Source organism: Suncus etruscus, chromosome 16, assembly GCF_024139225.1.
Source record: "Suncus etruscus isolate mSunEtr1 chromosome 16, mSunEtr1.pri.cur, whole genome shotgun sequence".
Lineage (NCBI taxonomy): Eukaryota > Metazoa > Chordata > Mammalia > Eulipotyphla > Soricidae > Suncus > Suncus etruscus.
The window spans coordinates 42,472,858-42,488,020 of NC_064863.1; the positions used below are offsets into that span (position 1 = coordinate 42,472,858).

The 15,163-nt window shown below is 40.2% G+C and overlaps 2 protein-coding genes across 2 annotated transcripts in view; one reads left to right on the top strand and one right to left on the bottom strand.

Annotated features, from left to right (window-relative positions):
• The window catches only part of OCIAD2 (OCIA domain containing 2), a 945,756-nt gene that overhangs the window by 154,236 nt on the left and 776,357 nt on the right, over positions 1 to 15,163 (bottom strand). The window lies entirely within an intron of this gene.
• The window catches only part of CWH43 (cell wall biogenesis 43 C-terminal homolog), a 108,450-nt gene that overhangs the window by 59,240 nt on the left and 34,047 nt on the right, over positions 1 to 15,163 (top strand). Inside the window, 2 exon segments of the mRNA XM_049789833.1 lie at positions 2,018 to 2,173; positions 10,513 to 10,567. Coding sequence (XP_049645790.1) covers positions 2,018 to 2,173; positions 10,513 to 10,567 — 211 coding nt within the window.

Below are 15,163 nucleotides of genomic sequence, written 5' to 3' on the forward strand. Positions count from 1 at the left end.
TGCCAGGATCCTTCAGGGGTCGGGTCTTTTTGTATTTAGGCCAAGGTTATTTCTTTCCATGTCCCTCATATTTTGGTGGGCCTATGCAAACAACAATTGCCACTCTAACACCATTTTTGCTGTGCTCCTTTGACTCTAATCCTTAAAAAGAACCCAGTTAAGATTTGAGGTTAACTTAAGCTAATATGCATGAATATGGAAATGTAAAAAAATGCTATGCCTGTAATGTTTAAGGAGTTATGTAAGTTTTATGGCTTTAGATTGCCTTGTGTGCTGTTAAGAAATATTATAGTGTGTTACAATCTTAATGTTCTTTGGATGAAATTTCAAAGTTGGGATATCAGCAAGGGGACTTCTGAGAATTATGTTATGTATTGTCCTTCCACTGTAACTTTACCTTGTCCTCTTTCTTTGCATCCTTGTTCTCATAATTAAAAATAAAAAAAATTAAAAAAAAAAAAAGAAAAAGAAAGATCTTTTCAGGCTCATGAAGAAAATGTCTACTAACAGAGTTAGAACTGGAATCTTAAAAATTTGGAAAGCAGCCTAGATTTACTAGAAACCAGTAGCTGGAACTGAGGAGTTGTGAATGTTTGGGCATTGATCCTGGACACTTGTCACTCAGCTCAGATCCCATCTATGCTCAGTACTTTTTCTTCCTTTACTCTACTGGAAATTGGGTTTCTAGCTCAATTTTTTTACACTTAATCTTAGCCAAAAGGCCGAGAAGCGATGTCTAGATCAATTTTTTATGGAGTAGAGCTATCTTATTTCTTTGTTCATTTAATGGTACTAGTTTCCTAAATATTCTCTTGTCATCAACCTTCTCAAAGGAAGCAATTGGATAGCAATCACAGATCTACACAAAATCACTTGGATTCCTAGATGATTCTTTAAAACAGATGGGGTTTATTGTTATTTGTTTGCTTTTTAAGGTCATGTGTAGTAATGCTCTTTGAAACAGATTGGGTTTATAGTTATTTGTTTGCTTTTTAAGGTCATGTGTAGTAATGCTCTGGTTCTGTGCCTAGGAATTACTCCTGGCAGGCTTAGGTGACCACATAGAATGCCAGAGATCAAACTCCTGGGCAGGCTGTGTGCAAGGCAAGAGACTTACCTACTGTACTATCTCTCTGGTCCCTATAAATAAATTCTTGGAGGCCAGAGTGATAGCGCAGTGGGTCAGGCATTTGCCTTGCATGTGGCCAACCCATTGTCTCATATAGCCTTCAAGCATTGCCAGAAGTAGTTCCTGAGTGCAGAGCCAGGTGTAATCCCTGAGCATTGCCCATTGTGGCCCCAAACCCAAAAATAAATAAATAAGATTTTGGCTGTACTCAGTTTTCCCTTCCAAGCACATTAATAAGTATTGGGTTTACATCTGTAAAGTTCTTTGAGTTTCCTGGAGAATTGAAAAATCAAAGCAAAATCAGGATATACAATATTTTAGACACAAAATCTTTTATTTTAAACTTGTAAATGTAGATGAAAATAGAAAATGTGAAACTTATAGGTAAGAAAGAACTGAGGCATATACTTTTGCCTTTCTAAAGAATTCCTTTTTGGGATACAAAACATAATAGTGTGAGAGGCAATTTGTAAAGGCAGATATTTATCAGTGTCAAAAGAGCATAAAGCTGTCATGTTGATTAATTGCTGCTATGTGAGTGTTTTCTTTTCTCCTCAAAAGAATGTTTTGAGGTTCTGAAGAGATCATACAGGAGTTAAATAACTCATCTTACAGGTAACTGACCCCAATTTAATTCCAGGCACCACAAATAATCCCCTGAGGACCTCCAGGAGTGATCCCTGAGCATTGCCACATACTCAGACAAACAAAAAAGGATGATATTTCATTAAATGTTTAGAGTAAAAATTCAAATTAATTCTAGTGATATTCTAGAATAGATTCATAAATGAGGTAATCCATAGCAGAGCAAAGGTAATCCATAGCAGAGCATACTAGATTTCTATATGATGATGAAATCTTTACAAACCATTTCTATTTCTGTCACAGATTGGGTTATGCTCGAATTTCTCATGCTACGCTAAGTGACTCTGAAATTCAGATGGCCAGATTTAGAATCCCAGATGACCCCCTTAATTACAGAGACAACCAGAATGTGGCCACAGACCACAGGAAAGTTCCTAAGGAAATTCACTTCAACCCCAGGTGAGTGTATTGTACCTAAAATGTTGAAGTTCCTCTGATCCTAGGGAACCTACACAGTCCCTAATAATGAGCTGTACATGACATTTGGTTCTAGAAGCATGTTCACATAAGGTGCAACACAGAAAAGTTTAGTGAGTCCTATTTGGGCTGAAGTATCTTCAGTTAAGAAGATTACCAGGGCCCGGAGAGATAGCACAGCCGTGTTTGCCTTGCTGCAGCCAATTCAGGACCAAAGGTAGTTGGTTCGAATCCCGGTGTCCCATATGGTCCCCTGTGCCTGCCAGGAGCTATTTCTGAGCAGACAGCCAGGAGTAACCCCTGAGCACCGCCAGGTGTGGCCCACAAACAAAAACAAAAACAAAAACAAAAAAGAAGATTACCTCATCCCCACCACCACTATCACCATTCACATCATAACAATAAGCAATATTTGAGTGTTTCTCCTATTTCCATACCCTGCTCTAGATATCTGGTGTGTTATCCTAATTAATCCTCATAGGGTTGTAACTCTTTTTTTTTTTTTTTTTTTTTTTTTTTTGGTTTTTGGGCCACACCCGGTGACGCTCAGGGGTTACTCCTGGCTATGCGCTCAGAAGTCGCTCCTGGCTTGGGGGACCATATGGGACGCCGGGGGATCGAACCGCGGTCCGTCTCCTAGGCTAGCGCAGGTAAGGCAGGCACCTTACCTCGAGCGCCACCGCCCGGCCCCAGGGTTGTAACTCTTGTCACTCCTATTTTATAGGTGAGAAAGCTCAGGAAGCAAAACAGGAAATGACATCACTAGAGTGAGTAGATAGTCAATGTCTGAACTAGCTAAGTGAAAAACAGGCTGTTAGTGTTATCAGGTTCCTGGGGATTCTCAGCATGTTAGATTCAGCTGGAGAGCTTTTAAGAACTACCATTGCTTGAGGCTCACTCCAGTCTAGTTCCTCAAGACCTCTCAGCAATTTGAGTTTTGGGTGTTCAACTATCTTTCTAGGTTATTTGAAAATGTAGATAGTATTAAAACTTTGGGAGGGCTATTGGATTATTCATTTCCATTGCAGATAACCTACCATCTGTAATATATTGGAATTTGCTTAGATCTTTAAATATATATTATCTGAGAAATTTATCTGCAGCAAAACATGAAATTGGAGTTTGTGCTCTTTTTTCTTCCCATGACCTGATCACAAGAGAAAACATATGGGTAAAACCAAACCCAGAAAATGTATATAAATTGTTCTTACTTGCTATTTCTTCTTTTGACCACTACCAATAGTAGAAACTTTCAACATTGTATCTTGGTGGGGCAAAAGGGCATTCATCCATTTTCTTTAGTAACTCTCCTTGCAGTGAAAAAATATCATGACCAGAGAGATAATACAGGGTAAGGCACTTGAATTGTATGTAGCCAGCACTGGTTCAATCTCTGCTATGGTATATGGTCCCCTGACTACTAAAAGTGGTACTATTGTCACCAAAAGTGACCTCTACTACAGAGATAGAAGTAGGCCCTGCGCTCTTTCCCAAAAAATTGTTCCAAAGGGTAGGCAATGACTGTAAGTAGGGTCATGAGCAAGTATTATTATGATGGTGATGATGCTGAGAACCAAACCCTGGATTCCATGCATACAAAAAGTGTGCTTTATTGCTGAGCTATATCCTCAGTCCCAATAATCAAGTCTTGATTTACTTCCACTGCATTTGTTTTTCTTTTAAATAATATCTTTATTTAAGCACCATGATTACAAACATTATTGTAGTTGTGTTTCAGTCATAAAAAGAACACCCCCTTCACCAGTTCAACATTACTACCACCAGTGCTCCCGTCTTCCTCCTCTTCTGTGGGTATCCCCTCCCCCAACTTCTTATTTATCCCACCTGAATGATCAAAACTGCCCACACCTGGAATGGGTGGGTAAAGGAGGCTGACTTGGGGAGAGAGAGTGGATAAGAAGGAGAGTTAGAGAGAGAAGTATATGAGAGGCATCATCATCAGAGATTCAGCATCAGATTCAGCATTATCACTTGAGCATCATCAAAGAAGCAGCAGCAGTAGCATCACCAAAGGGAGTTAGTTAGCCTGGAAGCCAGTTAGGAAGCCTGGAAAAAGCAGCTGAAAGGGAGACAGAGGCCAAGAGAGCCAGAAGGAATAGAGAAGTAGCTGCTAGGAAAAGACTTAGTGTAAGAGGCCATGTAAGAAGGTATGCATGGCGGAAGGGACTGTGAAATAAAGCTGGCTGACTCCTGGAACTTCATCTGACTACTTTGTGAATCTCTCTGTGTTCACCCTGCAACATTTAGACCTACCAGACCAAAGGGGCTGTGGGAGCCTGGTCGAGCCCAGAAAGGTCTTACTATCCCCCTACCAACTCTAGGACCTTTTAATTTACATTAAGACAACTCTCTCCCACCCCCTGCCTGTATTTGAGACAGGCATTCTACTTCTCTCACTCATTAACATTGTCATGATAGTTGTTAGTATCTTTAACTGCACTCACCACTCTTTGTGGTGAGCTTCATTTGAGCCTATCCCTGTAAATGTAATATAATTGTAAAGAACATGGACTGAGGCTTAAGTACTGGCTTCAAATATACACTCTTGCCAGAGAACTTCTTGGTGACTGTGGGCATGTCACACATTTCTCTTAGCCTCAAATTTCTCATAATTTGAGGTTTGAATGACACAAAATCTTAGATTGGTACCTGGTGAATGTTCAACAGTCAGCAACTAGCTAACCCTAATAATCTTTTTTTTGTTTGTTTGTTTTTTTTGTTTTTGGGCCACACCCGTTTGACGCTCAGGGGTTACTCCTGGCTATGTGCTCAGAAATCGCCCCTGGCTTGGGGGGACCATATGGGACGCCGGGGGATCGAACCGCGGTCCTTCCTTGGCTAGCGCTTGCAAGGCAGACACCTTACCTCCAGCGCCACCTACCCGGCCCCTAACCCTAATAATCTTTATAGTACTAACAGTAGAAGTACAATTGGAAATGTCTTCCTTTGCTCATTGAAGTAATTTTCGGGGGCGGGGTCCTAAATAGTACTTGGGGCTACAGGCACCTGAACATACTCCCATCAATACTTGGTCGAATAATCTTTTATTTCCTTTTTTTTTTAGTTTTTGGGCCACACCCAGAAATACTCAGGGATTACTCTTGGCTCTGTGCTTAGAAATCACACCTGACAGACTTGGGTGACCATATGGGAAGCTGGGGATCGAATGAAGCAAATACCCTATCTGCTGTCTCAGACAAGGGAAACACCCTACCTGTTGTGCTTTTGTTCTAGCCCCAGTTTAATCTTGAATGTTTAATGCTCTGGTGTAGGGCTGATAGAGCAGGATATAAGACATATGCCTTGCATGCAACTGATGTGTCTTCAATTTCCAGCACTATATGTGGCCCTCTGAGCATCCCCAGATATGTTCAGTCTCAAACAAAAACAAAACAATAGGATTGAAGTGATAATATAGTGAGTAGGGCAGTTACCTTGCATGTGGCAGTCCTAGGTTCATCCCTGACACCATTCCCCCCCCAATCCTACCAAGAGTGATCCCTGAACACAGAGCCCTGATTAAGCCCTGGAGCACTGCCAGGTGTTTCATATACATACAAAGGAAAAATCCCAATGCTTGGCCTAGAGATATGGTATTCTTGGGGCCTTTTGGTTTGGAGGCCATCAGAGATGGGGATGGAAGGGGGCTTTTGGCACTGGGATATCATGTGATATTAGGGTTCAAACTGAGAGTCTATTTGTTATGTATGACTCCTGACTGCTAAGTTATCTACCTAACCCTAGGGAAATTTCTTAAGTGGATGGCATAGATGCAAGGGGGAAAAAAAATCCAGTTTTCTTCTTATACACCAGGAGTGTGGCACACTGGGTGTGGCCCAAAGAATTAAATATTTTGCTTTTTGCTAATTGTAGCTTCAGATGGAGACAAACCAGTAAAGGGAATCTAGAACATCATGTCCATTTATATTAATTGTACTAAAAATAACAAGCAGTAGAAATTCTGCCTTGATTTCAAACCACAAAAATACATGTAAATTATTTTTTTTATACATGTAAATTAAAATGTATATAGAATGATCCCAATTTATAAAAATAGCTCAAGAAATATTAGGTTCACCAAAATTTTATTTTTTTAATTTTATTTAAACACCTTGATTACATACATGATTGTGTTTGGGTTTCAGTCATGTAAAGAACACCACCCATCACCAGCGCAACATTCCCATCACCAATGTCCCAAATCTCCCTCCTCCTCACCCGACCCCCGCCTGTACCAAAATTTCATTTCTTAAGACTGATTATTCTCTGAAGGCTATGACAAGAGCACCAAGCAAGCTCTTGTATTCAATACTGAGGACAGAGTGATGAGTCAGATTTTGTCTGTATTCTGTGGACCTTATGCACTAGTAGGGAAAGACTATTCAAAGATTACCTAAGGTAATATTTTTGACACACCTTTGCTTGATTTTTTTGCCAATATATGAATATTACATAGTAATCTCAAATGCATAAATTTATGAAACATGCATTGTAGCAGCGGTGGCGCTAGCAGTAAGTCGTCTGTTTGCCTTGCCAGCACTAGCCTAGGACTGACCATGGTTCGATCCACTGGTGTCCATATGGTCCCCCAAGCTAGGAGCGATTTCTGAGCGCAGAACCAGGAGCAACCCCTGAGGTGTCAACAGGGTGTGGCCCCTCCAAAAAAAAAAACGAGGGCAGGAGAGATAGCATGGAGGTGAGGCGTTTGGCCTTGCATGCCGAAGGATGGTGGTTGAAATCCCAGCATTCCATATGGTCCCCCAAGCCTGGCAGGAGCTATTTCTGAGCATAGAGCCAGGAGTAACCCCTGAGCGCTGCCGGGTGTAACCCCCCAAAAACAAACAAACAAAAAATGCACTAGCATATCAATATAGATATTATAGATATGTGAATTCATTCTTTTAACCTAATTTTTTCCATTCAAATAGAATGCAATGAGATTTCTTCCATAATAAAAAATATTCTGAAAATTATTCTTGGACTTTGGGGCTTTGACATTTGTTTTTTGGGCCAAGCCCATTAGTACTCAGAGTTTCCTTCTGGTTCTGTGCTCTGGGATCACTAACAGTGCTGGGGGAGTTTATGTCAGTCATGTCTCAGACATGTCAGTCATGTCTGAAGCTCTGGACTCTTGCATTAAATAAATAACGATGGGGCTGGATGGCGGTGGATGGCGATGGATTTTTCTTTGCCAATCCCAGGCCACGTGGCTTCGCATCCCCCATTCAGCTGGCGGTCCCAAGTTAGACGAACGGCGGAATCCAAACTCACAGACAGGCATCAGGAAGCATCAGCTTTATTCATGCCCTAACCACCACAGGTGTGTGGCCTACTCATAACCTTTCAAGCACCAGCAATACTTTGCTAGCCCTGCGTCTTATCTCCTGTTAGCCATCTTCCCTTTGGGCTCCATGCTGTCAAAGACCAGAACACAGAGGCCCAAAAGCCAGAGCGCCCAAGCAGCGCAGAAAGGGCAAAGAAACCCCTAATCCCCTGGCTCCAGGGTTTATCTACCTATTCCAAGACCCCTCCCAGGAATGGGCCCGGGTCTTGCAGGTAAGGTCACACCTAATATCCGGTTCCCAAGACCCCTCCCAGAAATGGGTGGGTCTTAGGTATCTACACCAAATCCAGGGTCTCAGATAGGTACACCAACACTGGACTATCTGTTAGATACTGCAAATATATGTAATGATTACATAATATTCCCTGTGTGATTGTAGCAAACTTAAGCTAACCAATTTTATTGTTTACATGTTTATCTTTCTTTATCATGAAACATTTTTATCTTTGGGACTCTCCATTTTTAACATCATTTTAAATAAATTCCTTCATTGAATCACTGTGAGATATAGTTACAAAGTTGTTTTACTTTTGCATATTTCCCACCACCAATGTCCCTAGTTTTCCCTCCTGCTCTTCCTCCTATTCTCACCTTTTCTTGCCTCTCTGGCAGACATTTTTGTTTTTTTCTTCCTCTCTCTTCCTTTTTTTCCTTTTAGACATTGTGATTTGTAATATTGTTACTGAAGGGGTATCATGTATATTACTTTATTTTCTTTCATCATTCAGTTCTTGTCCAGAGTAGTTATTTACAACTACTAAAGTCACCACCCTAGCTACATTTTCCCTCTGTTTGTGCCAAGCTTCCTACTATAATATACTGGTCTTCTGGCCCTTGTCTCTATTGTATCTGGAACATTAATCTTTTAAATGTTTTGGTTTGGGCCCATACCTAAATGTTGTGCTCAAGGTTTACTCCTGACTCTGCACTTAGGGATCAATTCTGAAAGTCTTTGGGGAACCATATGTGGTTCAGAGGATTGAATCTACATTGGCTACATGCAAGCAAGTCTCCTTCACTATACTATAACTGCCATCCCTCCTTTGGGGGTTGTACCCACCAGTTAGTGCTCAATCATTACACCTTGATCTATGCCCAAACCAAAAACAAAATAAAAGGAAAAAAGAAGAAAGAGAAAATAAAAAAGAAGTACAGCAACAAGAAAATTTTTGAAAATTATAATATCTCCAGTGAGGTCATTAAGTCACGATGAGAAGGTTTAGTAAGCACTTACTGCTAGTTGACCATTATGTTATTTCATTTGATTCTGATCATTATTAGATGACTTCAGATACACATTGGCATCTCATGGAGATGATAATTTTTTTTTTAATGGAGCTGTCTTGTGGTCCAAGAAATCTAAGCATTGTTGCTGATACTATGGCTTTTGTGGGGGCATGTTTTTATCTTCCAAATCTTCTGGAAGTGTGAGAAGGCAGGAGGAGGGTGCCCACTCTCATTTCAAAAAAATCCTGGTGATATGAGCACAATTACTAGCATACCTGGAGTTTTGATCTGGTTGGTGTCTCTGCAGAGAACCGTAGAGGAGTAGTGAAGCAGGGGCATTGCCAAAGTGTTGATTGTGGGTGATGAGTGGAGCAGGCGTGACTTCAGCAGGGTGGGGACTTGGCCTGTTCTTTTTTTTTTTTTTTTTTTTTTTTTGGGCCACACCCGGCGATGCTCAGGGGTTACTCCTGGCTGTCTGCTCAGAAATAGCTCCTGGCAGGCACGGAGGACCATATGGGACACCGGGATTCGAACCAACCACCTTTGGTCCGGGATCGGCTGCTTGCAAGGCAAACACCGCTGTGCTATCTCTCCGGGCCCTGGCCTGTTCTTTTCTCCCATTTCTACCCATTTCACAGCTTCATTTACATTTACGCATCTTTTTTTTTTTTTTTTTTTTGGTTTTTGGGCCACACCCGGTGACGCTCAGGGGTTACTCCTGGCTATGCACTCAGAAGTTGCTCCTGGCTTGGGGGACGATATGGGAAGCCGGGGGATCGAACCATGGTCTGTCCTAGGCTATCGCTGTCAAGACAGGCACCTTACCTCTAGCGCCACCGCGCCGGCCCCCATACATTTACATATCTTTCAAGAACAGACATGGAACTGTGTTGTGGGCCTGCATTAGTTTTTTTTTTTTTTTTTTTTTTTTAATGATTTTGGTGAGGCTGGAGCAATAGTACAATTAGGAGCTTTACATGCTCCTAATCTGGGTTTGATCCTTGGCATCCAATATGGTCTTCCCAAGCACTACCAGGAGTGATTTCTGAGTACAGAGCCAGGAGTAAGCTCTGAGAATTGCCAGGTGTGACTGAAAGCCAAACAAACAAAAAAAAAATAATTATGGTTCTTGGGCCAAAAGCTCAGAGGATCACTACCCGGTGTTCGTGGAGACCCATAGTGATGCTGGGGTGGGGTTTGAACTAAGTCACGATTACGAGTGTTTTCACCTTTATACTATCGCTCTGACCCTTCATTTTTTGTTTTGTTTTGGTTTTTGGGTCACACCCGGCAGCACTCAGGGGTTATTCCCGGCTCTTATGCTCAGAAATCGCCCTGTCAGGGCACAGGGGGACCATATGGGATGCCGGGATTCGAAACCGCCGTCCTTCTGCAATGGATAGGCAAACGCCTTTACCTCCAAGCTATCGTCTCCAACTCCGACCCTCAATTTTTTATTCTAGAAATTGATCAAATTCCTCCTGTTTTGTGACAGAGAAATCAATCCACACTGGATTATAATGGAAAAAATATTTTTAATTTTTTTGAGACCATTGTGAATTTACAAGTCTTTCACAGTTGTATTATCAGCATTCAGTGACAGTGAATTAGGGCCATTCCCACATCAGTGGTTGACCTTCCTCCACCATACTTTCCAGCATGAATTATATGAAAAATTTCATGTGTTTTTGAATGTTTTTAATCTGTTGTTAACATTTTATTTTTTCAGATTTGGATCCTATAAAGAAGGCACAATTATGAGAATAATCATTCATTGTCACAGAGTACTTCCTAAATACTTCTATGAATTCTTTAAAAGGAATCCATTTCAATGAATTGAGAGTAAAAGGAGAATCAAAGTTTATAAGATGGAAAAAAAGTCACAGCCAAAGTACTCAGTAAAAAAAAAAAAAAGTACCTTCACAAAAAAAAAAGCATGATATCTGGTTAGTGGGAAATTCTATCATTTTATAAACTTATTTAATAAAAACACTCTAAATTTTTTATAAAAATGGATCATGTAATTATATGAAAATGTTTTCTTTCTTTCTTTCTTTCTTTCTTTCTTTCTTTCTTTCTTTCTTTCTTTTTTTGGTTTTTGGTTTCTGGGGCCACACCCGTTTGATGCTCAGGGGTTACTTCTGGCTAAGTGCTCAGAAATTGCCCCTGGCTTGGGGGGACCATATGGGATGCTGGGGGATCGAACCGCGGTCCTTCCTTGGCTCACGCTTGCAAGGCAGACACCTTACCTCTAGCGCCACCTCACAGGCCCCTGAAAATGTTTTCTTAATAGATGGGCTTGAGAGATAGTTCAGGGGATAAGGCAACTTGCCTTGTATATGGCTAACCCCAGTTTGATCTCTGGAATCACCTCTGGTCCCTCTTGTTAGAAACAGGAGTGATTACTGTGCATTCCCAGGGCTAGGAAGAGAGGACTAAGGCATTACTGTGAGCTACTGGAGTGAGTTCAAGTGTGAGCTTCCAAGTGTGAGGTACTGGTGGTATGTGCCAGTATCAACATGTTAAGTTCCCCTAAGAAGAAAGCAGGGAAAAAGTCTTTGAAGTATAAATGGTTAAAGAACAATGTGTTTATATAACTGTTGGGGAACCTCACTTGAGCTGCATGGAATCATGAGGTTCTTCTACTGGCTTGTATTACTCTGTATTAAGCTGAACATACTATCTTACTGTCTCTAATCAATCCCCCAACCATAGGGGTTGGGGCAACACACACACACACACACACACACACACACACACACACACACACACACACACACACACATGGCCTCCACAGAATTAATGTCCTTCCCTAGACCCTAGTAGGAAGGAGGAGGGGATAAAAGTTACCCAAGAGAGGATTTCCAGTAGTTTCATGTCACATTTTAAGTAGGTCTTTGGATCTATTTCATAAAAATGGATCGAGCACACCCTTATATGTAACGCCTTATTTTCCTGTGATGGTTTTAAAAATTTGCCACACGGGGCCGCAGCAAAATACAAGGGGTAGGACTCTTGCCATGCATGTGTCAGATCCCAGGTTCAATCTCCAGCATCCCATATGGTTCCTTGAACACCGCCAGAAGTAATTCCTGAGTAAAGTATTAGGAATAAAACCTGAATATAGCTGGTTGTGGACCCCCAAACAAAAGCAAACAAACTAACAAAAATCTGCCCTCAAATGATTTCCTTCAAATGGTCAAGCCTCATTCACTTCTCTTTGTGTGTGGACAAAATTCTGTGACACATTGCTGATGAAGAGAATAAAGGGAGAGTGAAGTAGGTGACTCCCACACAAGTTATAAAGTTTGTTACAGCTCCTGCCTGAGACCTCACACTCTAGGCTATGAGTAAAGCTAGATCATGTTATGTTACCCTATGAAAAGATTGAGAAACAGAGGTCTCTAGCTAGCAGCCAGTGAGTGAACCACCCAAGACAAAAAATCCAGAACCAGTTGTCCCATAGCCCCATCAACATCTTTACTACAACTCATGCACCTATGTTCAACAACCATCTAGCTTAGCTGCTCATAAAATCTTAGTTATTATTGTGGAGACCACTACTGCTTATGGTTAGGGACCCCCAGGGCCATACCTGGCAGCACTTTAAAGCATAATGTGGTAGGAATTGAACCCAGGGCTTTGCAAAATGCAAGACAAATGCTCTATCTACCATTTAAGCTATATCGTGGATCCCTAAATTCTAAATCAAAAACAACTTTTTTAAAGGTCATTTATGTAAAAGAGTAATTTTCTATGAATCAAAAATAACTAATATGGGAGCCAAGGATGCAGGTTAGTGGTAAAGCACATGTTTCTTAGGTGTGAGATCCGGATTCATTCCTGGGCATTGCAGAAAAAATAAAATAACATAGTTCTTGAACCTATTTTTATTTGGGAGACTAGTAACTTGGCAACAAGACATCTATTAGTATCTGTTCCAAACATGGTACTTTACTAGGCATGTGGTAGTGTTAAGAGGTGTTACTTGACTAAGACATTGCCCTTTTCTCTGGATTCTAATGGCCAAATTTAGGAGACAAAAAGACTCAAAGACAAGATGATTAGTGACTACAGACAATTGTCCTTCTATTAAGCCAAGTGTTTTAGCATCATTACCTCCTGACAATAATATTACAAGGCTATAAAACCCAAATACTAGCCAGGGTCTTTTACCCTTTAGTTTCTGGATAAGACAGCCAGAGCTCTTCTGAAGACAGAATCCTCTCAAAATTTCTGTGAATTGTGGGAGGGTAAGTGGCAAGGACACATTTCTATGTCACTTTTTTTTCACCATCTCCATCCATGTCATGTGCTACTTCCACACCATGTGCTTCTTCATAGAGATCTCAATTTGCTTTTAACATAATGGGAAAAGACAGTCAATACATTTAAGGTGATTCTCTTGGGCCTGCTGCTTTCAGTAGGGATTGAAACTTCTCAGGAAAGAGATCAGCATACATACAGCAAGGGCTGACTCTACTTGTTGGTAAACATGAAATTTAGTTCTTTCCTTGCCATCCCCAAAACAAAGACAGAGTTTTAGTGGGTGACATGTTTTATTGAAAGTTTGGAGGCACATAGGTGCTTGTCTTAAAGAAACTCAAAGTATCTTCAACAGGATAATTGGATATTACTTTGCTCTGCACACCTTTTGTCTCTCCCCTATCATATAGTTTAGGGACTCTCAAATCTGCTTTCTTACACTATTCCCAAGTTTCAGTTAATTTCTGATGCAAATCAGACTTTTTTTTTGCCTACATCTCTTATTTCTCAAGCTTTTAGAAGCTCATCTTCTAACCTAAATCGCTTCTCTAAGGTGAAAATTTCAAAAACTTTACTAAATGGCAGACTAAGCAGACAGTTTGAGCAACACAATTAGGCAATCCAATTAAAAAGTATAGAAAAGCTCTTGAAGCAACTTCAAGTAGTATTTTCAAATGAATATGGAACATTTATCCAACTTGACCATATGGTGGTCCAAAAAGCAAGACTTGACAAATGTCAAAATATTGAATTCATGCAAGGAATATACTCCAATCACATTGAAGCTAAGATAGGAAAACAAAAAATGAGGAGCAGAGAAATAGTATAGTGGGTAGGTGCTTGCCTTACATGTAGCAGAACTACATTTGATCCTCAGCGTCACTTATGGTCTCTCAAGCACGGCCAGGAGTCATTCCTGAGTATAGAGACAAGAGTAATCCTTGAACATCATCAAGTTTAGCCCTCCCAAAAACATTGAAACATTCAAAATAAATTTTGAAATTTGAGTAATAAATGTCTAATGGGCCAATGAATAGCTCACAATAAAAAATTCAAAGCAATTGAACAACATAGTAATAAATATATCTCTAACCCAAGAGATATAGAACAAATTATATATATATATATATGTGTGTGTGTGTGTGTGTATGTGTGTAGACATATATGTGTGTATATCTAGATCTTCGCTTGGTTATGCCCTCTGAAGAATTTAGATTAACATAATACCAAAATTGTAAAGAGGATTACGCATGTGCTAAGGCACATGGCTTGCTTATATGAGTCTCGGTTTGATCCCCAGCATCACTAAAATAAACACAAACTGAAAATAATGTTAAAGTAAGGAAAATTAGAGACCAGTTTCTATCATGTACACATGTTTAACACTTGAAAACTATCCAGTGTAACTCAACTATAAGGAAAGATGAAATCATACAATTCACTCTCCTTTGGATGGAAGAAGAGTGTATCATGCTAAGAAAAATCAGGTAGAAAGAAGGGGATAGACACATAATAATATCTTACATGTATAAATGAAGAAACATAGTAAGGGAATAACAAATGGTCAGTGGCAACAGTCTCTGGCTTATAGAAAAAAACTTACAGGAGATGGGATATGAATTAAAGGATACCTTTGGACTCTGCTGGCAGGACACTAATACACTGGTGATGAGTGTGATTTTGGAACATTTATACATGAAATAATCTTTAATCATGGTACCTTGCTATATTTTTTAAAAGCATGATTTCCATTTCATCAATATATGTAAATATATGTAAAATAACATTGGATTAAACTGGGTACACATTGAATTATATATTTTTAAATCTCTCTAGCAAATTAGGAATGGAGACAACTTTAAAACATGGATGCTGAATGAGGGGCCAGCAAAATATTTAATACAACTGTTGACAAATCTGAAAAATAATATCAACAACAACACAATAATTGTGGGGGACCTTAACACGGCTTTGTCAACACTGGACAGGTCAACCAGACTGAAACCCAACAAGAATATACTAGACCTGAGGAGAGAAATGGAAGAAAGAGGCCTAGTGGATATATATAGGACACTCCATCCCCAGAAACCTGGATACACATTCTTCTCCAATGT